Genomic DNA, 27,551 nt, shown 5'->3' with positions numbered 1-27,551 from the left:
TGGCTGTTAGAGGGGACGGGAGACGGCCTCTGATTGGTTCACTGCATGTTACGCCCAAAACACAGCCAGGATTCATGAGGAGACTCAGGACAAGCCTTTAGAGCCAGGAGCCTGGAGCAGCTCAGCCTTTAGTCCAGAGTTCAGACAGCAGCAGAGACCTGGAGCCTGGAGGAGCTCAGATCAGGAGGACAGAGACCAGAGAATCACTTATGATGATGTCTGTTAGTTTGAAGGCAGTAGTTTCAGCAGCAGACAGACAGGCAGAGAGACAGACAGACAGGCAGAGAGACAGACAGACAGGACATGAGTGTGACTCAGCAGTCTGTGTTTCTCTGACCTACTTTCAGCTTCGGGCTTCGGCTCTCCAGGTATTTTACATTTTGCTGCATCACACGTCAACAAGCAGCCGAGGTACAAACAGCAAATCAGGAACCAGCACAAACCAGCTCAACCCTTTAAAGCCTGAACAGGTTCACTTGTTTTTTTTTTTTAAACAGGAAAATGGGAAACATGGGAAAAACATGAGACAAAAGGCAATGAGCAAAGTAATGAGAAATGAGCCAAACATTAGCAAGAAACTAGTAAAAGGAGAGGAAACAGGAAATAACCTGAAATTAAAGATCCTAAGTAGTCCTTAAAATTAAAAGAAAGTATTAAAAAAAATAAAATGACCTCAATATTAGGAAAAAAAGCCTTAAAATTATATTATATAGTTTTCAGGACATTTTTGCCTATTTTTTTATTGTTATTGGCTAATAACTCTCTCTCTGTCTCTCTGTCTCTCTCTCTCTCTCTCTCTGCTATTTTTAGGTCATTTTTCTTGTTATTGTTCTTTTAATAATTTGTGCAAATTTTCGGGTAATTTCTGGCCAAGTTGCCACCCCACCTGCACCACCTGTGGACATGAGCCAGAGTCAGTTCATGGATCCAGTTTCTTGGAGCTCAGCCTGAGGCTCGGGACCCCTTAGTGGGTCGCCAGGTTGTTAAAAGGAAGACAACAGGAAAAGAACAGGCTTTTAGCATCGAGACGTCTCATTTTTCTGATTGGTCTGTTGAGTCGTCAGTCTCCTCTGATGATGAATCACATGAAACAACATGAACACAGGAAAACAAAAAACAACAAAAAAGTGAGGAATCTCCTCGGCAAATAAAAACTTGCCGCACACCAACAAATAAATAAAAAACTATTTGTCTCAACATGATGCTTGAGACAGATAGTCAAGATGCTGTTCAGCCTCCAGACCAGGAGCTGTTTGACTTCCACTCACAGTGTGTGTGTGTGTGTGTGTGTGTGTGTGTGTGTGTGTAGCAGTAGCAACATCTGCCGTTATAAATCTGAACATAGAAACTGGTAAGGTCTACATGTTCTCAGGACCTGTGTGTGTGTGTGTGTGTGTGTGTGTGTGTGTGTAAAATGCAGTGACCGGTACTAACGACCTCCCAGGATAATTGATGTGTCTTCGCTCCAAACAAAGAGAGGCGCTCGCTGTAAAAGTCCCTCCTGAAACAGGCGAGTCGCTGTAAACTCGTCTCTGAAGAGTCTCGTCCTCCATGTTTTCCTCCTCCTCTCCTCTCCTCTCCTCTCCTCTCCTCTCCTCTCCTCTGTGTTGGAGGCTTGGACCGACCTCTGCTGAGGTCAGATGTTGTGATATCTGTGGCAAACTGCAATATTTGCCCCAGTGTTGAGCCTCCTGGCTGGTCTGAGGTCAGTTCTGCGTCTCGTTACGCCGATGACGCCGCTCTTAAAGCTGCAGGACGTCGCCGCCTCTTAAGGGAAACATTTGCATCCAGTTATTATCAGCTATGTTTAATAAGCAAAATAAGCGGTCTCTATGATAAATGGATAAATGAACCGGAGGTAAAGTTAACGGCAGCCGGCTGGTGACTGTGTTGTGTTCGCTGCTGTCAGGAAAGCAAAAGGTTTCCTCCACAAAGACGGAGAGAGCAGTGATTTCATTTTCTTCTGGGAGGTAAAGGGCAGACCTGTCTGCTGTGTATTTGTTGTATTTCTCTCTTCTGCTTGATGTATTTCTACATTAGGTGTTATATTCATGATCCAACATGCCAACATCCAACAGTTCACTTCTAAAGGAAATCCCAAACACGACCTCGTGGAAAAATAAAGTCTTTGCCAGGGAGGAGTGACAGAGTTTTGACGCCCTCTAGAGGCGAGAAATCACTGGTTCCTTTGATTTCTTTGAGAGCGTCGTCACTTCCCTTCAGACTCTACCGACGGCACTTAAAAACAAAAGGCTGAAGGTTGAATCTACGTGGTTCTCATTCACTCACAACAAGTAATCCTTTCCTCGACCTTTAATGTGAAACATGGTGACGTGTGAGGTCTTTTCTTTCATTTTAAACTTTTAACATTTAACCGAAAATGTAAGAAATTCAAGTTTGATAAAGTCACGAATAACTGATCGTTTTAGCTGTGTGTGTGTGTGTGTGTGTGTGTGTGTGTGTGTGCACCCTGATCCCTGACAGCTGTTACTGGCTGCTTTGATTCTGCTGACTAACACACACACACACACACACACACACACACACACACACACAGCAGCTGCGTGTTTCAGACTGAGGCCGTGTCAACACACAGACACATTTTTTCGAAAGCACAACTTTATTTAACACATCGCTCCACGCGGGAGTGTTTTCTAAAGCACACACACACACACACACACACAGTGCAGTGCAGTGCAGTGTGTTCAGTGCTGCTCCTGGTCAGTGTGTGTGTGTGTGTGTGTGTGTGTGTGATGGTTATTGAGACTGGGACGTGGACGTGACTGGGAGTCTCTGCCTCCACAAAGTGAAGAGCTAAGAAAAGAAAAGAAAAGCTGTGGTAACATTCATTTGTAGGCCAAATGAACCTTTTTAATAAAGTGAAGAGCTAATCTGACAAACAGCAGCCAGATTAGAATAAATCCACTGACTGAACTGGGACCAGTGAACCCAGCCTGGAGACTCAACTGGACTGGAAACATGACATAATCAGCCCTAATGAGCCTCACTGACGAGGCCGAGGGTTTAAAGGACAGTCGGTCACAGATGAGGAAGAACAGCGCTTTCAAAATAAAATCCCCTGTGGACAGTATTTCCCATAAGTTGCATTTTAGGTGATGAATTCGACCGTCTTCATGCGGACAGAAGGTCCAAGGAAAAAGTTGTGTTTTCAAAAAAGTGTGTGTGTGTGTGTGTGTGTGTGTGTGTGTGTGTGTGTGTGTGCCTCTGTGCTGGCCGGGTGGGGTCACCTGGGGTCGCGACCTGAGCAGACTGACGCTGCAGCCGGGACAGAAAGACAAAACACACATCAGCACTACCAGGCTTAATCCACGCACTGTGTGTGTGTGTGTGTGTGTGTGTGTGTGTGTTTGTGTGTTTGTGTGGCTGACAAGTGTAGCGCTTGAAAAAAGCAGGACAGAGATTAGTGACCTGGAGGGCAATTTCACTGGTATTTTACACACACACACACATACACACGCGCACACACACACACACATACACACATACACACACACACACACACACACACTCAGTGTCGGGGTGGTCTGCTGGTGGGAGGTCTGTGTGTTTTAGTGTCTCTCTCTCTCTCACTCTCTCTCTCGCCCACATTCCTGCCAGCTGATTGGACAGCTGTGGCTGGTCGCCTAGCAACCTGCACATATCTCCCAGCATTCCTCTCAGTTATCTGCCGTCCCGTCCGCCGTCACTCAGCGCCGCGGACACACGGCGGTGCGTTCACAGTCCTGACTCGCTGCCAGGAAAACACGGCGTCACGACCTGCACGTCTCGCCCCCCGGTCTGACCGCGCTCACACCTGTTGTTGCCATGGTGACCAGGAACGGAGGGGGGGGGGGCATCTCCCCTCTGTCCTCCACACTTTATTTCACTTTATTTCACTTTATTTCCTCTGCAGATTTTAGAGTTGTTGCCGCCTCTCGTCCCTGATGCATCTTTAGTTTTGTGCTGAGATGCTCGTGAAAAACAAAAAAGTAAAAAGCTACAAGAAAATGACAAGAAATTTGCCACTAAAAAGGAACTAAATTTTCATTTTTTAATAAATATTACAAATACATATTTAAAAATAAATTACTAGAAAATGACCACAGAGTTATGACTAAATAACTAAATAAATAAACAAACAAATAAAAGAAATTTGTGGTTGAGGTTAAAGAAATCTGTTGTCACGGTGACAATAATAAACACACAGAAACAAAACAAAACAGCCGGGAACGTAGACGTGGACCCCCACACCCCCTACACCCCCCCATGTGGATCTAGTGTCGTGTTAAGGACGTGTGGGTGGGACGCGGTGCAGGGAGGGATCATTATAAGTGCAAACCAACAGGATCTCAGTTTGGCAGAGAAACATACTTTTATTTTGAAGGGGCAGGTGGATGAGAGAGGATGGTCGAAGATTTGTGAAGCTTTGATTGGCTGAAAGTTTAATTTCCAGCCACTCGAGCAGGATGATGATTTGATAGTAAATCTGTAAATTTACCAATTTAATCTCAGAGAATATCCGTGTTTTATTCTCATAAATTTGCAACTTCAATCTCAGGATTTCTGTTTTTTTTGTGTGTGTGTGTGTGTGTTTTTTTTTTCTTGTAAATTTGTGACTTTATAATCTTGCAGTTTTTCAAGCTTTTTTCTCATAAATTTATGAGAAAAAACTTCTCTGTAATTTTACACCAACCTGAATACACCATCGCACCATTTGATGAGTTGCAGCTGTCGGATAGATTTTTTTTTTTTCCTGAGGCCTTTGAACGCACCATCAGGGGTGGATCTAGACAAATATTCATGGGGTGGCAAGAGGGTGGCATGGAGATTTTAAGGGGTGGCAGAAATATATATGCTGATTTAATACCAAACGATCCCATATATCAGTATTTGCTTAGAAAAACCCCCAAATGAGGATATTTTAACTTAAAAACATTCCATTATTGTGGTACATGAGTAAAGCATTGAATAGAAAAGCAAAAGGTGGCATTAGAAATATATATTTTTATTTATTTATTTATTCATTTATCAACCCCTTAAATAGTAGGAGTGTCATCTTTTGCTGAATTTACTTGCACTCGGACATTTGAGTCTCGTAACAGAGAGTTTCCGAACAGCCACAATTAAAAAATAAATAAATAAACTGTCTGAAATTGGGGTGGCAACTATAGGGTGGCAAGGCATTTTTCTAGGGGGGCAGCTGCCACCCCCTGCCACCCCCTAGAACAGCCTATGCGCACCATCACTGTGGTCCCGCCCACTGGACATAAAGGCATCAGCCAGATTTAGAAATTAGAAATTAGAGATGTAAGTGTGATAATAATGAGTGTGATGACTCTGTGTCGATGTGGCGTTTAGGTTCCAGTCCAAAACTCCACCAACATTTCCAGCTTGATTTGTAGATTTTACTTTTTTATTTTTTTCATGGAGTCAAAACGGGAGCACTGACTTTTAATTTTTCCTTTTTGGGGGCTAAAAGTTTGACATTTATTTCATCCACCCCACACCCACCCCCACCCCACCCATCCCCCCCCCCCCCTCTGTGCTGCAGAGGCAGTTCTGTCAGAGCAGCTCTCTTTTGGAAACCAAACTCTCGTCCGCCGTGATTCAGCGACGCCGCAGCTTCGCTCCTGCATCGCTTAGCAACGGAGTTCAGATCCTGGAAATCAGGAGTGAATCACTGAAAATAGATGCAGAGCTTCATACACACACACACACACACACACACACACACACACACACACAGATAGAGAGAAACTCAGCTTGAATCCATGAAAACAAGAGATCTAAAGCTTTTAAACTCCGTGACAGGATTTATTTTCAGACATTAAGAACAATAAATGATCATTTTATTAAATTATAGCTTTTCATCAGAACAGAGCCGCACACAGACGGAGGAACGGGACAGTGAACGCCTCACAGGCCGAGTCAAAGTCAAAACAAACAGACAGACATTAAATAGAGTGTGTCCTGTATATAAAACTATAGAGAAACATAACAGCAGTGTGTGTGTGTGTGTGTGTGTGTGTGTGTGTGTGTGTGTGTAGTGAGTGGTAAGTGCCTGTTAGAGGAGGCTGTGTGTGACGTGGGGACGGGCCGGCGGTGCACAGCGACCCACTTTCCTCTGGAGGATCGATAAGGCGACACGCAGCCGGACGCCGGGAGCCAGCTGCTGATTGGCTGATTCGAGTTTGAGCTCTGACGGATTTAAACGACACAAACGGTTTGACTGGCAGTTGCAAAGGATTGCGGGATGCGCTCAGATGGACTATGGGAACTATGGGTCCACGTGTGAGAGAGAGAGATGAAGCAGCACAGCTGACGAGCTGGATGAGTCAAATCACCCACACAAAACACACACACACACACACACACACACACACACACATCTAAACACACACACTCCTACACACTAGTGTTGCAAACAGGCACTCACACCAGTCGGAACACACACACACATACACCCATAAACATGCACCCACACATCATTTTGCCTGTTCATGCACGTGCACACACACACACACACACACACACACACACACACACACACACACACACGATAATGATGAGTGTGTGTGCTGGTGAAGTCTCTCAGCTCTGTTTCTCCTCCCTCTCTTCTTCTCATAACGTTTACGAGTTTTACAGCCGACTGTGAACGCCTCGTCGCCTCAGCCTGCTCTTCATGTTTTATTTTTTCTGTGACACTTTTTTTTTTTTTTTCTCGTCGTGGCGCCGGCTCCTGATTGGTTCGGCTGATCTGTGGATTTTATTTATTTATTTATTTATTTTTATCATTTAATGTTTCTGCAAACCAAGAAGAGTTTAAGGAAAAAAGAACAAAAACCGGCCACATCAGGAGGCAGAACGAGACGGAGCGGGGGGCGGAGCTAGAGAGATATTCAGGGGTGGCATGGAAATTTTACAGGTTGGCAGAAAGAAAGAAGGAAAGAAAGAAAGAAAGAAAGAAAGAAAGAAAGAAAGAAAGAAAGAAAGAAAAGAAAAGAAATCCTGACTCGAGCTGCTCTGTCAGGATCAGTGGCTCGCAGACTGGAAACTTTGTTGTGTTTTGAGTGAACTGCTCCTTTAATGTGAGTGTGAACGAGCCGTCCTCTGTGTTTTTGTTTTCATTCTGAGGAGGGAGGTGAGCGGAGCGAGGACAGAGTCCAGCGTTAGAGACAGACAGGAGCTGAAACCTGACCGTCCAGCTCGCTGATGAGCTTATTGATCAGCAGGAGCCATTAGACAGTAATTGATCTGTCCACAGGGACCCATCGCTCTCTGTGTCTGTCTGTCTGCCTCCACCTGTCTGTCTGTCTGTCTGTCTGCCTCCAGCCGGCTGTCTGTCTGTCTGATGTCTCAGATATTTGGAGCTGGATATCAGATGAATGAAGACGGTGCTGAGCCACGTTCAGGTTCAACACACATTTTCCATTTTTATTAGCGGCACCTGCTGGACATTTTTTGCATAACACATCTTTTGCATGAAAACAGCGACCAGCGATGCCGGAGTGTGCAGAGACACGAGCAGCGAGAGGCGACTGACAACACACACACACACACACACACACACACACACAGACAGACAGACAGACACACACACACACACACGAGCAGCGATCAGAGCTGAGCCCCTGATTCCTCTGGGCTGCACGTCCATGTGGGATTAAACTCTTCGCCTCATCGCCCCAAAACCCGACTGGCACCTGACCTGCCGCCCCGCCCCGCCCCGCCCCGCCCCGACACCGCATGCTCTGATAGAGAGGCTGTCGTTGGGTCGCCATGACAACGCCGCAGAAGCTCAAAGAGGATTTGGAAGTTTGGCTTTGATGAAAAGACGACAAAGCTTCGTTTACCATTTGTTGTCTCAGGTCCAGCACTTTGCTCCGCCCACTCTCCTTTTAAACACTTTGCTCCGCCCACTCTCCTTTTAAACTCTTGGCTCCGCCCACTCTCCTTTTAAACACTTTGCTCCGCCCACTCTCCTTTGAAACTCTTGGCTCCGCCCACTCTCCTTTTAAACACTTTGCTCCGCCCACTCTCCTTTGAAACTCTTTGCTCCGCCCACTGTCCTTTTTAACATTTGGCTCCACCCACACTGTTTTTAAACACATGGCTCCGCCCACTCTCCTTTTAAACATTTGACTCCGCCCAGTCTCGTTTTAAACATGTGGCTCCGCCCACTCTCCTTTTAAACATTTGGCTCCACCCACACTATTTTTAAACATTTGGCTCCACCCACACTGTTTTAAACATTTGGCTCCACCCACACTGTTTTAAACATGTGGCTCCGCCCACTCTCCTTTTAAACATTTGGCTCCACCCACACTATTTTTAAACATTTGGCTCCACCCACACTGTTTTAAACATTTGGCTCCGCCTGCGCTCCTTTATCAACACTTTGCTCCGCCCACTGTCCTTTTAAACGCGTTGCTCCGCCCACTCTCCTTTTAAAGATTTGGCTTCGCCCACTTTCGTTTTAAACACTTGGCTCCACCCACTGTCCTTTTAAACATGTGGCTCCGCCCACTTTCCTTTTAAACACTTGGCTCCACCCACACCGTTTTAAACACTTTGCTCCGCCCACTCTCCTTTTAAATACTTGTCTCCGCCCACTCTCCTTTTAAACACTTGGCTCCGCCCACTCTCCTTTTAAAATTGTGGCTCCGCCCGTGCTTTTTTGCGTAATACTTGTCTCCGCCTGCTCTCCTTTTAAACACGTGGCCCCGCCCACTCTCCTATTAAACACTTGGCTCCGCCCACTCTTCTCTTTCAACTCTTTGCTCATTCAACTCTCTTTTTAAACACTTGGCTCCGCCCTCGCCGTTACCTGAGCCGGCCGGTCCAAATGGAGCTCACCTGCAGCTGACTGTGATCCTGAGCGTCATAACAGCTCACAGAGACGCTTCGCATCTGAAAACAAGACTATAACACAGAGGATGAGACTGAGTGACTGTCTGTCTGCCTGTCTGTCTGTCTGTCTGTCTGCCTGTAAGTCTGTCTGTCTGTCTGCCTGCCTGTCTGCCTGCCTGCCTGTCTGTCTGTCTGTCTGTCTGTCTGTCTGTCTGCCTGTCTGTCTGTCTGTCTGCCTGTCTGTCTGCCTGTCTATCTGGTGCAGCAGCAGCAGCCACACATTAACATATGAATTATTCAGAGCCTCAGTGACACCAGATCCCATCACAGATCAATATGGGCGTCGGCACAGAGAGCCGCTCTTTAGTGAGATGATCCCGAGCTCAAGTGAAAGCTCAGCCTGTGTGTTTCTGACGGGCCTGAAGTGAAGCTGAGGGGATTCTGGTCCAGCAGGTCACATGACAGGATGAGCTGACGGTCCAGACCCGGGACTCACCGAACCCAAGCAAAAAAAAAAAAAAAACAGGCGGTCAGGTGGCTTTGTCCGCAGCACATCACCGTACAAAACCTGAAGCTGAGCACAAAAAAAAAATCAACTTCCATTTACTTTACTGAAATTCTTTAGTTCAGCGCCACAGCTGATAGAGTCCACACAGTCCTCATCCCTGAGCGTCGTGTTTGGACGCTCGATGCCGCTCAGACGCCAAACCTCCCGCCGCTCGTCCCCACAGGATCAGTCATTTCCACGCCTCCCGTTCACTGTCTCTGTGAGCAGCTGTGCAATGCATTCTGCTTGTGTTGCGTCCTCATTTGCATAAAGGTGAGGTCTACGGCTACGTTATGCAAATTAGGAGCATCCAGGTGCAAACGTCCTGAGACAGTTTTTATGTAGCCGTGTAGTGGATCTGAAATGAGGACAGATCCAGCAGCTGCAGGGTTCATTTCACTGAAAACTGTTTTTGTAATGTCAAAGAAAGTTTCCATGAGAGGACGGCCCACTCGTGAAGGGCTCGTCCAATCAGGTGCACAGTTACAGGAGAGAGCGCCTGTCAATCATCAGCAGCCGACCTTCAGCCGGACGAGCCGAGCCGCCGCTTCACTTCAGTTTGGTTCAGGTTCTGGTTTCAGGTTCTGGTTCAATAAAGTCGGGGGTTCAGTCAGGGACACTGATGATGTGTGTGTGTATGTGTGTGTGTGTGTGTGTGTGTGTCCTTAGACGCTACAACCAAAGATCTCATCTGAATCCTAAAAATGAACAAACGTCTGTCGAGAGAGCAGCTGCCTCTTATCAGACAAGTGAAGAAGAAGCTGCAGCTTGACGTGTGTGTGTCAGGTCGTTGTGTTCTAATAAAGGTTTTGGCGTTCGGTGTGTGACGCCCGGCGGGCCGTCGCCATGGCGCCGCCGACGCACCTGGATCAGTCTGAAATTTCACGTTCACTTCCTAAGAGCAGAGTGCAGCGTTCTGCCTGTTTAACCTTCACACAGGAAACCTGAGAGCCTGTTTCATATTTGTTTGTGAACGTAACACTGTGTGTGTGTGTGTGTGTGTGTGTGTGTGCGTGTGTGTGCGCGTGTGTGTGTGTGTGTGTGTGTGTGCGTGTGTGTGTGTGTGTTGCAGGGTGCTGATCGGGCCGCAGAGCCCTGAAGAGAAACACACGCAGACATGATCCCTTACTCTCCCTGAGGTAAGAACACACACACACACATGCACACACACACACACACACACACACACACACACACACACACACACACACACACACACACAAACAGTATTATGTCAGACAGACTGCAGACCCCTATACTTCAGTGTACTGGTGTGTCAGGGCCTTTTAACCACCTGTGACCGCTAGTTACCCAGGCTGTGTGTGTGTGTGTGTGTGTGTGTGTGTGTGTGTGTGTGTGTGTTCAGTACTGGACAAAGCTCTGGGCTCTAGAATAATCCCAGTGTGTGTGTGTGGGTCAGGTGGGACAAAGCGGACCTGGCAGCTCTGTGTGCAGCTGTGCACAGCTCATTACCGGCTGTAATTAAAGGTACAATCCGTATAAAAAAAATTTTAAAAAAATGACCTGCTCCAATATGCAGATGAGCGTCACACATCAGCAGGTTCTGAGGCGCTGCAGTAAGTCCTCTGTCGGGGCCCTTCAGGCAGAGGTGAACTCCTGGCGGTCTCTCAGCGTACTCTGAATCTACACACACCTTAATAAACAACAATAATGAACAGTTACCTGAGGTCTCTGTCGCCATGGAAACAAAAGACTGGTTTCCATAATTGGGCTGAGGAATTAAGATAGGAAGTTGTTCCTCATCCGATGTGAGGGTCCAAGGACAGAGGAGGTTGTGTTTCCTGTAAAGCCCTTTGCGACAAATTTGTGATTTGTGATTCTGGGCGATATAAATAAATAAAATGGAATTGAAATTAAAAATTGAATTGAAGAGACATCAGTAAGGCAGGTAGATTTCTCCTGGAGAGACCAGATTGTTGCTCCATGGAAACCCTCTCACTGAACACTGGGTGATAATGATCCAAACTAGTTTAGTTTAGTTTAGTTTAGTTTAGTTATTTTCGAACATGTAAAAAATAAATAAAAACAAAGTGAAAATTTAACAAACAAATTAAGCAAAAACAAGAGACTTTGCAACAAAATAACAAGAAATTAAATAAGGCTGTACAACAGAATAACAGTAACGACACAGATTATATAATACATGTTCGAAAAGGAGTAGGAGGAAGTGTAAACTTATTATTTCCTTCCCCTAGGCTACATGATTTTTTTGTTTGTTCGTTTTTGTTTTTTTTTACATGATTTTTTATTTTATCGAATGCCCCATTCATAGCTCCCTAACTCCACAGACGATGCTGCACCACCTGAATCACACCCTGTGTTAGATTCAAAGATAAAACCTAAAACTCACCCGGGGTCACAGTCAAGGTAATCCCTCCTCAGCCCTGCACTTCTCACTGATCCTGGACTTGTACATCTTCTTGAATTGGATAATGTTTGCACTTTGTTTTATAGCAATCCATAAATCCACCCCCCAGACAGACATGCACATACTCTTCATGGTGGTTCTTGCGTAAGGTTTCTTGAAGTTATAGAGCCCCCCTCAGTTCATATCCCCCCTCTCTGTCAAGAAACACTTCTTGAATATTGGTTGATAATCGATTATGTCTTGCTTTATACATGATTTGTGCTGTGTTGTGCTGTACTATATCCATACATATCAAGGCCTGTAGTTTTAAGAAGAGTGAATTTGTGTGTTCCAAGAGAATCCTACATCATTAATTATTCTGATGGCTCTTTTCTGTAATGTGCATAGTGTCTGTAGGTTGCTTTTATAGGTGTTTCCCCCATACCACAACATAATAATTTAAGTATGGCAGAACAAGTGAACAATAAAGGACAGAAAGTGATTTTTGATTGATAACTACACTGATGGCTGACAGCTCTGTGTATTAAATGTAATGTAACGCCTGTGTTTGTGTCTCGCAGTGTGTCCTCGCCACAGGAACTGACCAATCAGCAGTCAGGATGATGCCCAAGGTGATTATTCTCACACTTAAACTCAAACGTTCAGTGTTTTAACGAGCTGCGATGCCTCCTGTGGTTTTATTTTTGCTTTATGTCAGGCCTCACGCGGCAGCGAGCGTCATCCACTTTTCTAATTTTAGCTCCTTCAGGCCAAAAATGTCTGAGAGGAAAATGAGAGGCTGATTTTGCTCTGAGGAAACACTGCCGCTGCTTCGCCCATGGGAGTTAGGATTCTTAGTGTTAATATCAGGGTTTTTGATTGTTTTACATCCGGATGAAACGTTCCTCCACAGATGATGTTACAGAGCCGCAGTGACTTTTTCTGAACAGATAAAATATCATATTTCTAAACCCTTGGATAGAGAAATGTTTTTTTAATAGATTAGGTCATTAAAGGTTACCCTTCACAGATGGTGTAACAGAGTGATGAGGTTTCCTCTCTTATAAATGCCTCTTAAAACATTTTCCGCTCTCAGCCTGGGCATGTTCGCTTTGAAAAAACAAAAACAAAAACAAATAAAAAAAAAAGTCTGGAAGACAAATGACAAACAGACACAGCCAACCTGTAAGTTCACAAGCTATTTTAACAAGCTTCATGTAAACAAATGTTAGTTTAGTTATGATAAACCTGGAATAAAGCTGCATTATTAAGTATGTAATTATATATATTACTAGATAAAGCAGTATAAAATGAGTTTAAAAAAGGAACATAATAAAGTCAAATAATGATTCCACCTCAGAGAGTATGTGGTTTTCACCTCCAGGGGGCGCCGTAGAAGCTAAAACAGAGTCTAATGAACAGCCGTCAATGGGAATTTTCCATAAAATCAGCTCTCTAAATGATAATCGGATTTTTTTCTCCTGTGCGTCGGTGGAAACGAGCAGCCGCTGCTTCAGAAGATCCACATTTCTCTGAGCTCAGAGGAAGGAAATGTGGAACATTTAGGAAGCAGATGATTGGTTCTCCTGTGGTTCTGCAGCCAGTCAGCCGCACAGAGCCTCAATGCCAGTGCCAATCTGCTCACACTCACAGCATTTTACAGCCATGGATTATAATTTCAGTTTATAATCCTGTCTGCAGCAGAAATATGGACAGGAACAGTCCAGTTACTGATCAATATCTGGATCAAATGGACTGATCAGTTTAGAGCATTGAGCCCCACTGACCCACACAGATTCTGCTCTGTTTAGCTCAGTGCTGCCCCCGCTGGACACAACACTGACCTGCAGGCTGTTTAGCTCAGTGCTGCCCCCGCTGGACACAACACTGACCTGCAGGCTGTTTCTTTGTCAGTTTTCCTGAAGGTTTCATGGATCTGACTGACGATCTTTTCAGATTCCTCCATTAACTGTGTGTGTGTGTGTGTGTGTGTGTGTGTGTGTGTGTGTGTGTGTGTGTGTGAGCAGCAACTGGCTCAGACATCTCCAGGCAGTGTGTTGTCACTGAGAGGCCCCAGCATCCCAGGATCCCCCGCTGCAGCCATTGTGGTGAGACACACACACACTTACACACACACACACACACACACACATCAAGTTACATTATCCCTCAGATTAATCTTGAGGCAGTAATCTGTGATCACTGGGTCATTTCTGCTCCTCCTCCTCCTCTCTCTCTCTCTCCCTCTCTCTCTCTCTCTCAGGCCAGAGTGGAGGACGGGGTTATTGGTTATAAGGACTTGGCAGCGTTGCCGAGGGACAAAGCCATCCTGGACATCGAGCGCCCAGACCTGATGATCTACCAGCCTCACTACAGCTACAGCCCCATGGAGGTACTGCGCCCCCCGCTGGCCTCACGGGCAGGACGGGGTTAACCAGGGCTTCACTCAAACACTGCAGGCCCTTTCTAACACTCTTATCATAATTAAGATTGATAACCAGTTTGGTTTATAAGACAGCCTTTGTAAGACTTGATCAGGTCTTATGAAGGGTGTAAGCAGGTTTGTAATGTCACTCGGGTTCACAGAGAGCCAGCCTGATGCTGCAGCTTCACAGCAGCTGGAGCCTCATCAGGTGGTCGGCTGTTTGTGGCTCCAGAGATGCAGGCAGCAAAACACGTGGAGTGAGCACAGAAACTGAAGGTGGAGTTTATGTCGCTCTCATTATCAGACCTGCAGATGAGGATATTTTATACCACAGATTAGCCCCTGCCAGGGGCGCAAATCCGACTCCACCTCTGGGGGGGTCAAGTCCTCAATTCCTCAAGAGAGGGGGGTACAGCAATATTAACCAATGTACAATATAGAATGCACACGCTGGAATAGTCGCACACTATACACTACACCAGGGCTACTCAACATGTGGCCCGCCACTGTCATATAATAAAAATATTATTATTCTAATATCTAATTATTGACTTTCAGTCTGTGGATAATTCATTTCTATCACTAACCACAAGAGGGCGATAATGCATAGGCTATTGCGCTGATGTCATGAACCTGTTTTGACCTTCTGACCAGAAGTGCTGCTGTGACGGCATGTTAAGGCCACTGTAGGGAAAAAAGATCAAACTGGGGAGGGGACTTTCATTTAGTTTTCGTTTTGTTGTAAAGCCTCGTTTTCATTCTCATTTCAGTTAATGAACTTTTTTTTGCAGCTGGTTTTGGTTGTTTTGTTAGTGTTGGTTGTTTTGTTAGTTGTGGTTGTTTTGTTAGTGTTGGTTGTTTTGTTAGTGTTGGTTGCGTTGTTAGTTTTGGTTGTTTTGTTAGTTTTGGTTGTTTCGTTAGTGTTGGTTGTTTTGTTAGTTTTGGTTGTTTTGTTAGTTTTGGTTGTTGCGTTGTTAGTTTTGGTTGTTTTGTTAGTGTTAGTTGTTTTGTTAGTTTTGGTTGTTTTGTTAGTTGTGGTTGTTGCGTTGTTAGTTTTGGTTGTTTTGTTAGTTGTGGTTGTTTTGTTAGTGTTAGTTGTTTTGTTAGTTTTGGTTGTTTTGTTAGTGTTGGTTGTTTTGTTAGTTTTGGTTGTTGCGTTGTTAGTTTTGGTTGTTTTGTTAGTTTTGGTTGTTTTGTTAGTTTTGGTTGTTGCGTTGTTAGTTTTGGTTGTTTTGTTAGTGTTGGTTGTTTTGTTAGTTTTGGTTGTTGCGTTGTTAGTTTTGGTTGTTTTGTTAGTTTTGGTTGTTGCGTTGTTAGTGTTGGTTGTTTTGTTAGTGTTGGTTGTTTTGTTAGTTGTGGTTGTTTTGTTAGTTTTGGTTGTTTTGTTAGTGTTGGTTGTTTTGTTAGTTGTGGTTGTTTTATTAGTTTTGGTTGCGTTGTTAGTTTTGGTTGCTTTGTTAGTTGTGGTTGTTTTGTTAGTTTTGGTTGTTTTGTTAGTTTTGGTTGTGTTGTTAGTTTTGGTTGTTTTGTTAGTTTTGGTTGTTTTGTTAGTGTTGGTTGTGTTGTTAGTTTTGGTTGTTTTGTTAGTTGTGGATGTTTTGTTAGTGTTGGTTGTGTTGTTACTTTTGGTTGTTTTGTTAGTTGTGGTTTTGTTAGTTTTGGTTGTTTTGTTAGTTTTGGTTGTTTTGTTAGTTTTGGTTGTTTTGTTAGTTGTGGTTGTTTTGTTAGTGTTCGTTGTTTTGTTAGTTGTGGTTGTTTTGTTAGTTTTGGTTGTTTTGTTAGTTGTGGTTGTTTTGTTAGTGTTAGTTGTTTTGTTAGTTTTGGTTGTTTTGTTAGTGTTGGTTGTTTTGTTAGTTTTGGTTGTTGCGTTGTTAGTTTTGGTTGTTTTGTTAGTTTTGGTTGTTTTGTTAGTTTTGGTTGTTGCGTTGTTAGTTTTGGTTGTTTTGTTAGTGTTGGTTGTTTTGTTAGTTTTGGTTGTTGCGTTGTTAGTTTTGGTTGTTTTGTTAGTTTTGGTTGTTGCGTTGTTAGTGTTGGTTGTTTTGTTAGTGTTGGTTGTTTTGTTAGTTGTGGTTGTTTTGTTAGTTTTGGTTGTTTTGTTAGTGTTGGTTGTTTTGTTAGTTGTGGTTGTTTTATTAGTTTTGGTTGCGTTGTTAGTTTTGGTTGCTTTGTTAGTTGTGGTTGTTTTGTTAGTTTTGGTTGTTTTGTTAGTTTTGGTTGTGTTGTTAGTTTTGGTTGTTTTGTTAGTTTTGGTTGTTTTGTTAGTGTTGGTTGTGTTGTTAGTTTTGGTTGTTTTGTTAGTTGTGGATGTTTTGTTAGTGTTGGTTGTGTTGTTACTTTTGGTTGTTTTGTTAGTTGTGGTTTTGTTAGTTTTGGTTGTTTTGTTAGTTTTGGTTGTTTTGTTAGTTTTGGTTGTTTTGTTAGTTGTGGTTGTTTTGTTAGTGTTCGTTGTTTTGTTAGTTGTGGTTGTTTTGTTAGTTTTGGTTGTTTTGTTAGTTGTGGTTGTTTTGTTAGTGTTAGTTGTTTTGTTAGTTTTGGTTGTTTTGTTAGTGTTGGTTGTTTTGTTAGTTTTGGTTGTTGCGTTGTTAGTTTTGGTTGTTTTGTTAGTTTTGGTTGTTTTGTTAGTTTTGGTTGTTGCGTTGTTAGTTTTGGTTGTTTTGTTAGTGTTGGTTGTTTTGTTAGTTTTGGTTGTTGCGTTGTTAGTTTTGGTTGTTTTGTTAGTTTTGGTTGTTGCGTTGTTAGTGTTGGTTGTTTTGTTAGTGTTGGTTGTTTTGTTAGTTGTGGTTGTTTTGTTAGTTTTGGTTGTTTTGTTAGTGTTGGTTGTTTTGTTAGTTGTGGTTGTTTTATTAGTTTTGGTTGCGTTGTTAGTTTTGGTTGCTTTGTTAGTTGTGGTTGTTTTGTTAGTTTTGGTTGTTTTGTTAGTTTTGGTTGTGTTGTTAGTTTTGGTTGTTTTGTTAGTTTTGGTTGTTTTGTTAGTGTTGGTTGTGTTGTTAGTTTTGGTTGTTTTGTTAGTTGTGGATGTTTTGTTAGTGTTGGTTGTGTTGTTACTTTTGGTTGTTTTGTTAGTTGTGGTTTTGTTAGTTTTGGTTGTTTTGTTAGTTTTGGTTGTTTTGTTAGTTTTGGTTGTTTTGTTAGTTGTGGTTGTTTTGTTAGTGTTCGTTGTTTTGTTAGTTGTGGTTGTTTTGTTAGTTTTTGTTGTTTTGTTAGTTGTGGTTGTTTTGTTAGTGTTGGTCATGCTGCCCGTGGTCCAGGACACGCTGGCCAGACCTCAGACCTCCGGCTGCAACACAAGACATCAGTCTGCTGCTCACCGGACTGCCAGCTCATTACACACAGCTCTGTGTGTGTGTGTGTGTGTGTGTGTGTGTGTGTGTGTGTGTGTGTGTGTGTGTGTGTGTGTGTGTGTGTGTGTGTGTGTGTGTGTGTGTGTGTGGTAGGGGATAAGAGAGAGACAGGGCGGGATAAAGAGAGGGAGGGGAGGCAGATCAATGGGAAATCTCTAGAAGCTTCTGTGTCTGTGTGTCTGTCTGTCTGCCTGTCTGTCTGCCTGTTTGTGTGTCTGTCTGTCTGTCTGTTTGTGTGTCTGTGTGTCTGGCTGTCTGCCAGTCTGTCTGTCTGTGTGTCTGTCTGTCTGTTTGTGTGTCTGTGTGTCTGGCTGTCTGTCTGTCTGTCTGTTTGTCTGTCTGTCAGTCTGTCTGTCTGTGTGTCTGTCTGTCTGCCTGCCTGTCTGTCTGTCTCTCTCTCTGTGGTCTCATGGTGTTGTTGCGCTCTGAGCTGCGTTCCTGTGCTCGAGCGTGTCGGGCTGCAGCGCTGACTGACCTTACGGAGCTAACTTACTGCCACAACATGACGAGGAAATGAAAAAGCACATGTTTTACCGGCTCATAAACACCATGAACAAACAAACACAAGTGGTTTTGCACAAACAAATCTTGCATATTGAAGAAATACTGAGCAGATTTTAAATACATCATAATTTAGAAAACAAATACAGCATGCTTTACAACAATAAATTAATTAATAGATTTTAAAAAATGTGACTTTTGGCATCAAAAATATTCTGAGATATACTTTTGTTTTTTTTTTAAAAAATTCCATTACTTGGGACATTTTGTTTTGTTTTGTTTTATATGATGGCATATTAGGGCCATTGTAGTTGAAAATTCTGAGATTATAAAGTCACAAATTAAAAAAAAAAAAAAAAAACAAAACAAAAAAAAACAACCTGAGATTGAAGTTGTAAATTTATGAGAAAAAAACATGGCTCCATATTGTTTTTTCCCCCATATTGGCTGTCTAGTTTTTGCTCCGTAGACACATTTTGCATTCACAAATCAAACTGTATTTGTTTGATCATGTTGTTTTGTGTTTGTTTGTTTGTTTGTTTGTTTGTTCCACCTTAACATTCTAACAACACATGAACACATCAGCAGCCGCTCACCCTCTCATGTTTCCAGAGGAGGTGAATGAGTGAGGGCAGGTGAAATAATAAAGTAATGTTAACGTCTCCATGTTATCATAACAATAATAAAATAATGTTAACGTCTCCATGTTATCATAAAAATAATAAAATGTTAACGTCTCCACGTTATCATAACAATAATAAAATAATGTTACATCTCCATGTTATCATAACAATAATAAAATGTTAACGTCTCCATGTTATCATAACAATAATAAAATAATGTCAACGTCTCCATGTTATCATAACAATAATAAATAATGTTACATCTCCATGTTATCATAACAATAATAAAATGTTAACGTCTCCATGTTATCATAACAATAATAAAATAATGTGAACGTCTCCATGTTATCATAACAATAATAAAATAATGTTACATCTCCATGTTATCATAACAATAATAAAATGTTAACGTCTCCATGTTATCATAACAATAATAAAATAATGTCAACGTCTCCATGTTATCATAACAATAATAAATAATGTTACATCTCCATGTTACCATGACAATAATAAAATGTTAACGTCTCCATGTTATCATAACAATAATAAAATAATGTCAACGTCTCCATGTTACCATAAGAATAATAAAATGTTACATCTCCATGTTACCATAACAATTATAAAATGTTAACGTCTCCATGTCATCATAACAATAATCAAATAATGTCACGTCTCCATGTTACCATGACAATAATAAAATGTTAACGTCTCCATGTTACCATGACAATAATAAAATGTTAACGTCTCCATGTTACCATAACAATAATAAAATAATGTTACGTCTCCATGTTATCATAACAATAATAAAATGTTAACGTCTCCATGTTACCATAACAATAATAAAATAATGTTACGTCTCCATGTTATCATAACAATAATAAAATAATGTCAGCGTCTCCATGTTATCATAACAATAATAAAATGTTAACGTCTCCATGTTATCATAAAAATAATAAAATGTTAACGTCTCCATGTTATCATAACAATAATAAAATGTTAACGTCTCCATGTTACCATAACAATAATAAAATAATGTCAGCGTCTCCATGTTATCATAACAATAATAAAATAATGTTACGTCTCCATGTTATCATAAGAATAATAAAATAATGTCAACGTCTCCATGTTACCATAACAATAATAAAATAATGTTACATCTCCATGTTACCATGACATTAATAAAATGTTAACGTCTCCATGTTATCATAACAATAATAAAATAATGTTACATCTCCATGTTACCATGACAATAATAAAATGTTAACGTCTCCATGTTACCATAACAATAATAAAATAATGTTACATCTCCATGTTACCATGACAATAATAAAATGTTAACGTCTCCATGTTACCATAACAATAATAAAATAATGTTACGTCTCCATGTTATCATAACAATAATCAAATAATGTCACGTCTCCATGTGAGCGAGCAGCTGCGTCTGCTCTTCTGTCTTAAATCCTGTTTGTCTTCAAAAACAAACAAACAAAAAAAACAGATGCATGTTCTGTCAGAACATATGGAACATGCAGAACATGCAGAACATATGGAACATGCAGAACATGCAGAACATATGGAACATGCAGAACATATGGAACATGCAGAACATGCAGAACATATGGAACATATGGAACATGCAGAACATATGGAACATGCAGAACATGCAGAACATATGGAACATGCAGAACATGCAGAACATATGGAACATGCAGAACATATGGAACATGCAGAACATGCAGAACATATGGAACATATGGAACATGCAGAACATATGGAACATGCAGAACATGCAGAACATATGGAACATATGGAACATGCAGAACATATGGAACATGCAGAACATGCAGAACATATGGAACATGCAGAACATGCAGAACATATGGAACATGCAGAACATATGGAACATGCAGAACATGCAGAACATATGGAACATATGGAACATGCAGAACATGCAGAACATACAGAACATATGGAACATGAAAAACATGCAGAACCTTCAGAACGTGCAGGTGGACGTTCTGCTGCTCTGCCTCTCCACTTGTTTCTGTTTCTGAGCAGTGAAGTTATTTTTATGTTTTCTCCTCCAGAGATCTCTCTCTCCTCGCTCCATCTCCCCCCCGCCCTCCCCCGAGGTGAGTGAAGCTCCATCTGTCTCTCTGTCTGTCTCTCTCTACCTGTCTGTCTCTCTCTCTGTCTGTCTCTCTGTCTGCCTGTCTGTCTCTCTCTCTCTCTCTCTCTGTCTCTCTCTCTCTGTCTCTCTGTCTGCCTGTCTCTCACTCTCTCTGTCTCTCTCTCTCTCTCTGTCTGTCTGTCTGTCTGTCTGTCTCTCTCTCTGCCTGTCTGTCTCTCTCTCAGTGTCACAGTTATAATGTAATTAAATATAATCAGCTGATATCTACATGTGTGTATTATTTGTGTATTGAACAGTTTGTTTTTTCAGTTCAGTGTGTGTGTGTGTGTGTGTGTGTGTGAGTGTGTGTGTGTGTGTGTGTGTGTGTGTGTGTGTGTGTGTGTGAGTGTGTGTGTGTGTGTGGTTGTTGGAGGTTCACTTTGTGTTTCCGTGTCTCCAGAACGTTCTCCACAAGGACTGGCTGGAGAACCGGTCTCCTGCGGGTTCCTCGCCCGGTTCCACCGTCCAGCCCTGCAGAACCCAGCGCGCACACACACCGCCGGCCACACACTGCACACACACACCGCTCACACAGCTCACACAGCTCACACAGCTCACACACTCGTCTGGCGCCAAGAGCAGCATGCAGCACTTCCACCGGCCCGGTAACACACACACACACACTCCTCTCCTCCTCTCCTCCTCTCCTTTTCTGTTCTTTTCTTTTCTCTCCAGTCTTTTCATTCTGTTTTGTTTTATTTTTTCTTTTCTTCTTCTTATCTGTTCTTCATCCTTTCCATATTATTCTTTTCTTTTTTGTTCTTTTCTTTTCATTTTGTTTCTTGTGTTTCACTCTATTCTGAGCAGTTCTGCTCTATACTATTCTTTTGCTTCTTTCCTTTTTTATTGTTTTCCCCTCCTTGTCTTCTATTCTGTTCTTTATCATTTCATCATTTTGATCTTACTTTTTTATGTTGATCATTTTCTCTAAACTTTATTCTCATCCTTGTTTTTTTTTCTTTATTTCTTCTCCTTTCATCTATTGCAGTGCATCATATTATTATTATTATTATTATTATTATTATCATTATATCTGATCACCATGTTTCCCCTGCTTCTTTTCTTTTCTTTTCTTTTCTTTTCTTCCTCCCGTTGAAACTCTTTCTTTTCTCTCTTCCAGACAACGGCACCAACATCTACAAGAAGCCTCCCATCTATAAGCAAGGTGTGTGTGTGTGTGTGTGTGTGTGAGTGTGTGTGTGTGTGTGTGTGTATCGTCTACTTCAGTCTGAAAAGAAAAGAAAAACTGAAGTATTGATCTGATACAGACGTGAACGGAGAATCACACGGCGGTTTGTGATTTTACTTCAGAATTCGTTCTAAAATCATTCGTCCATTATCGAAATCATAACTGATTTCTGCTCTATTGACGGACTGATCGATCAGCAGTTTGGTTTATGTCCTGTGGTGTGTGTGTGTGTGTGTGTGTGTGTGTGGGAGTGAGTCTGCGGCGGGACATTAGGGCCACGGCACAGCCAATCCAAATTATAGGGCTGGAGGACGGGAGGTGATATTCTGAGAAAAAAATATCTGAGATTAAAGTGGTAAATTTATGAGGAAAAAAAATTTATGGGAATTTTTTTTTTTTTTTTTTGGGGTCAGAGAACCACATGGCTTCACTTTGCTGCTTTTTTTTATCATAAATTTGTGACTTTATAATCTCAGAATTTTCAAGTCTTTTTTTCATGATTTACCGAATTTTTTTGTTGTAATTTTATGACTTTAATCTCAGAATTTCAGGAGTTTTTTGTCACAAATTGGTGCCTTTACAATCTCAGAATTTTTGAGTTTTTTCTTGTAAAATTTACGAGTTTAATCTTGAAAATTTTGGGTTTTTCTCCCACCCGGCTCTGTGGTTTCTGTGTCCTGCCGTGGCCCTGGTACCCCTCTGCTGATCCACTCTGCCAGCTTTAACCTGCTGTGTGTGTGTGTGTGTGTGTGTGTGTGTGTGTGTGTGTGTGTGCAGACCTGCCCTCCTCTGCCGCTCCTCAGCAGAAACACATCGAGGATCTGATCATCGAGTCGTCCAAGTTCCCGGCGGCTCAGCCTCCCGACCCGAACCTGCCGTCCAAGATCGAGACCGACTACTGGCCCTGCCCCCCCTCGCTGGCTGTGATCGGTACACACACACACACACACACACACACACACACACCCCAGCTTTCAGAGGGTAAATACAAGAGAAAGTATGGAGCTAACTTAGTGCCAAAACAGAGGATAGAACATGTTTCTAAATGCCTCACGAGGCGTTTTGAAAATAAAAAAAACTGCCCTGTCAAAGAAAAGCAGAGCAGAGGATTCATACGTCTCGCCTTGTCTCCTCTCCTTGTGTCCTTATCTCCTCTCCTTGTGTCCTCTCCCTGTGTCCTTGTGTCCTCTCCTTGTGTCCTTGTGTCCTCTCCCTGTGTCCTTGTCTCCTCCTGCAGAGAAGGAGTGGAGGAGGAGGGCTGGAGGGAGGAACGAGGAAGAGGAGGAGGAGGAAGACGGGGAGCTGGGGGACGACCTGTGGGGGCTGAGAGCTCTGCAGAGACAGGAGCTCAACAAGGTCAGACTCACACACACACTCACACACACACACACACACACACACACACACACACACATGCACACATGCACACACAGGTTACTGTATGCGGCTGGAGTTCCAGCTTCCTGTGCAGGAGAACCTTCTCCATGCAGAGCATCAGATGTTCTCCATGCAGAGCATCAGATGTTCTCCATGCAGTTGGAGCTGCAGCACTAGAACACTTGTTAGTGCAGAGAGAACTGAACTGAAGGAACCGTTCTCCACAACAAACTGCTGTTCCTCTTCACGCTGAGCTTCACTGCAGAACCTCTGCTGAGGGAACGCTGTGGGTTCTGCTGACCTGCTGGTTCCTCCTGCAGATCCAGTCCAACCTGGGGAAGATCATCCTGAAGGAGGAGCTGGAGAGATCTGCTCCTCTGAGGAGGAAAACCCGCTCTCTGCCGGACCGCAGCCAGCACGCAGGTCCACACACACACACACACACACACACACACACACACACACACACACACACACACATACAGGTCCACACACACACACACACACACACACACACACACACACATGCATGCAGGTCCACACACACACACACACACACACACACACACACAAAAATACTCAGTTAACAAAATTATAATTCATTTTCTGGAAACTGACTGATATCAGCTCACAGCTTCTTTCTTCTTTCTTCTTCTGGCCAAAAATTTAAACAAAATGAGTTAAAAATAGCATTTTTTTTTTATTACAAAAATTATCTGAAATTAAAAAAAAAATCCAGAAAAGAACTGAAAATAAACAGAACATTTTAAATAATTATAATTATATTATTATTATTATTAGATTATGCAGCATCTCCAGTGTTCAAGCTTGATGCTGAAATAATTTCAAACTGTTTTAAAACCGGCACAAATCCAGTTTTTTGGTCTGTGTGTTTGTTGTCAAAAACGGAAAAAGGCAATTAGCAGCTGAAAAAAAATGACCAGAAAATTTGGGAGAAAAACGAAACAACTTTAAATGAATAATAATAATAATTATTATTATTATTATAATTATAATAATTCAGAAGTGACAAGGACTGAGTGAGGGCTGGAGCAGACCTAGCACACACACCTGGTGTGTGTCCAGGTGTCACAGCTCGTGCTCACACAGGAGCAGAGAACAGCTCTGCTGACCCCTGGTGGTCAGGATGATGAGCTGCAGCAGGATGACCAGCAAAGTGTTCAGTCTAAAGCGGGGTTCCCCAGCCTGGTCCTCAGGGACCACCTGCCCTGCAGGTTCTGGGTTCAGCTCTGCTCTGTCACACCTGAGCCAGGTAAAGCCCACGTGTCTTCCTGCCCGCTCTGCTCAGGTAGATCTGCCTCAGCCAATCAGCATGAAGCCCTTAAAAGGATCAGGTGTGAAAGAGCAGAGCTGAAACCAAAACCTGCAGGACAGGCGGGCCTTGAGGACTGGGATGGGGAACCCAGGTCTAACCTGTGGAGAGGAAGCGTGTTAATAATCACAACAACAACAACAACAATAAGAGGAGAAGAAGAAGAAGATGAATAATAATAAAAACAGCATCGTGGTCGCTGACTGTCTTCTGTCAGAAAATCTTCCTCATCATCAGAGTTTAACAGGAAATTAGATTTTCCAGTCTACCTGACAGCACATTAACGTGTGTGTGTGTGTGTGTGTGTGTGTGTGTGTGTGTGTGTGTGTGTTAATCCCCCCCCCCAGGTCCCAACGCCTCCAAGTCTGTCCAGCATTTCCCAGCGTCCTCTAGGACGGGCCTGGCCAGGGTGAGTGATGCTGCACAGCAACAACCAATCACAGCCCTCGATACATGAGACCATGACTCTCACCTCTCTTTCTCTCTCTCTTTCTCTCTCTCTCTCTCTCTCTCTCTCTCTCTCTCTCTCTCTCTCTGTGTGTGTGTGTGCAGCTGCAGTCAGCAGAGTTCTCCTCCTCTGATAAAGGAACTGCAGGTATGAAATGCGACAAAAACAAAACAAAAACTATAAATATCATAAAGCTGTGAAGTTTAATTCTGTTTGTAAAGTCACACAGTCTCACACTCTCTCTCTCTGTCTCCCTGCCTGTCTCTCTCTCCCTGCCTGTCTCTGTCTCCCTGTCTGTCTCTCTCTCTCCCTGCCTGTCTCTCTCTCCCTGCCTGTCTCTGTCTCCCTGTCTGTCTCTCTCTCTCCCTGCCTGTCTCTCTCTCCCTGCCTGTCTCTGTCTCCCTGTCTGTCTCTCTCTCTCCCTGCCTGTCTCTCTCTCTCCCTGTCTGTCTCTCTCTGCAGGTCTTCAGGTACAGTCTGCCTGTTTTCTTCTCGTGTAAAAAGCGAGCGGTGAGCTTGAACTTGTTTCTGCAGAGAGGATCCACACACAGAGATCATTAAAGGAACACTCCACCATTTTAGGCAAATCCCCTTTTCCCGACTTCCCCAGACTGAGACCAGATGTTGGACACCATTTCCACCTTGGGACGTCCAGTGGTTCAGTTCCTATGGGTAGCATTTCATGTTAGCTTAGCATAAAGACTTGAAGTCTATGGGAGTCGTTAGCCTGGCTCAGTCAAAGTGAAAAAAACAAACCTTCCAGCAGCTCTGGGGCTGTGTCGGGCGTTTTGCTGAAAACGGTGGAGTGTTCCTTTAAACGCTGGGCTGCCTGGTTCCTCTGGGCTCCGTGAACGAGGCGTCACATCGTCTGAATGTGAATCTGAGCGTCTGATCGTTATCGGCACCGCAATTATTCACAGCTGAGCCGTGATTAGTGGCTACATTAGTCACCGAGGAAAGTACAAGACCTGCCTCTCACCGAGTGGAGTGTGTGTGTGTGTGTGTGTGTGTGTGTCTGCTGCAGAACGGCGACTCCAGGATGGACCGAGGAAACTCTCTGCCCAGCATGTTGGAGCAGAAGGTAACAGTCTGATGTACGGGGGGCGTTCACCGCCAGAATGAGCTGCATGTCAGAAAGCTGCATGTTTCAAAATAAATTAAATTAAAAAAAAATCTAAATAAAACAAAATAAAACCAGTTAAAAGTGTCAGGAGTGATTCATCAGGTACAAACAGAGATGACGTCTAGAGGGCCTGAGATTTTCCAACATGAACGTGATCCTGAACGCACCACCAGTGACTGACGAGACATTTATTATGTTTTTAAACGTTATTTCTAAACACAGTTAGTTGCTGTTTAAATGAATATTGCCACATTTTTTCATTGTTACTGTGAATAAATCTGATTTTTACTCGACTTTCCTGACAGTTTAATGCACAGAGTACCAACACGGAGCCAGTTACCTCCAAAGCAAATGATGTTCCAGTCAAAACCTGCTCTTCAAATTAATAGTACACTGTTAATTATTACTTTCAGTTCTGAGTTGTTGTCTGACTGACAAACTGATCAATTTATTGATTGGTGGATTGATTATGACGGCGTATCAGGGCCCCTGAAGGGAGAAAAAAATGACGGGGGAGGGGGGCTAATATTCGGATGAAAAAACTCAGAATTTCAGACATTACAAAGTTGTAAATTTACGAGAAAAAAACTTGAATATTTTCTGAGACTGAAGTGGTAAATTTACAAAAAAAAACAAACAAAAACAAAAAAACAAAGAGAGAAAACTTTTTGAAAATTTTGAAATTATAAGATCACAAATATACGGGAAAAAAAATCTGAAAAATTGTTTTTCTTTTTCTTTCAAGACCTTTTCTTTAAAGACTTCCTTTTCTTTTAAATTTAAGACTTTGTAATCTCATAATTTTCTAGTTTTATTCCCATAAATTTGTGAGTTTTTTCTTCATCAATTTACAACTTTAATCTAAGAGAATCTTTGAGTTTGTTTCTCACAAATTTGTGACTTTACAACCTCAGAATTTTCAATTTTTTTTCCCTCATGAATTTGTGAGATTTTGAGACTTTAATTTGGAAACTCTGAGTTTTTTTTCCTTTTCTTAATAATTGTAATTAACATGCATCACTGTTCGCCCTTAACCTTCAGTAATTGTTCCTCTGGGTTAAATAAAGTACGCTGAATTTGATTTTGATTGATTGATTGATTGATTGATTAATTGACTGACTGATTGATTGTCTCTGTAGATCTACCCCTATGAGATGTTGGTGGTGACCCACAGGGGGCGGAACAAGCTGCCTCCCGGAGTCGACCGGACCCGCCTGGAGGTAACACACACTCACACCGTTAAAGGAAAACTTCAC

At 42.7% G+C, this 27,551-nt stretch overlaps 1 protein-coding gene across 5 annotated transcripts in view; it reads left to right on the top strand.

The window, feature by feature from the left end:
* LOC115364872 (dematin-like) overlaps positions 1-27,551 on the top strand; it is a 45,186-nt gene that overhangs the window by 13,371 nt on the left and 4,264 nt on the right. For all 5 annotated transcript variants that reach the window (XR_003928725.1, XR_003928724.1, XM_030059528.1 and 2 more), the window contains 15 exons: positions 10,470-10,536; positions 12,347-12,397; positions 13,793-13,873; positions 14,029-14,157; positions 20,743-20,787; positions 21,226-21,430; positions 21,946-21,990; positions 22,792-22,944; positions 23,252-23,370; positions 23,712-23,814; positions 25,072-25,133; positions 25,277-25,319; positions 25,635-25,642; positions 26,197-26,253; positions 27,435-27,515. Coding sequence is in view for 3 of the 5 variants with exons in the window: in XM_030059528.1 (XP_029915388.1) it covers positions 12,386-12,397; positions 13,793-13,873; positions 14,029-14,157; positions 20,743-20,787; positions 21,226-21,430; positions 21,946-21,990; positions 22,792-22,944; positions 23,252-23,370; positions 23,712-23,814; positions 25,072-25,133; positions 25,277-25,319; positions 25,635-25,642; positions 26,197-26,253; positions 27,435-27,515 (1,143 nt within the window). In the remaining 2 variants the exon portion in view is untranslated. The remainder of the gene's footprint in view (positions 1-10,469; positions 10,537-12,346; positions 12,398-13,792; positions 13,874-14,028; positions 14,158-20,742; positions 20,788-21,225; positions 21,431-21,945; positions 21,991-22,791; positions 22,945-23,251; positions 23,371-23,711; positions 23,815-25,071; positions 25,134-25,276; positions 25,320-25,634; positions 25,643-26,196; positions 26,254-27,434; positions 27,516-27,551) is intronic.

This window comes from Myripristis murdjan, chromosome 9 (assembly GCF_902150065.1).
Source record: "Myripristis murdjan chromosome 9, fMyrMur1.1, whole genome shotgun sequence".
Classification (NCBI taxonomy): domain Eukaryota; kingdom Metazoa; phylum Chordata; class Actinopteri; order Holocentriformes; family Holocentridae; genus Myripristis; species Myripristis murdjan.
This window is presented reverse-complemented; position numbering and strand designations above follow the sequence as displayed.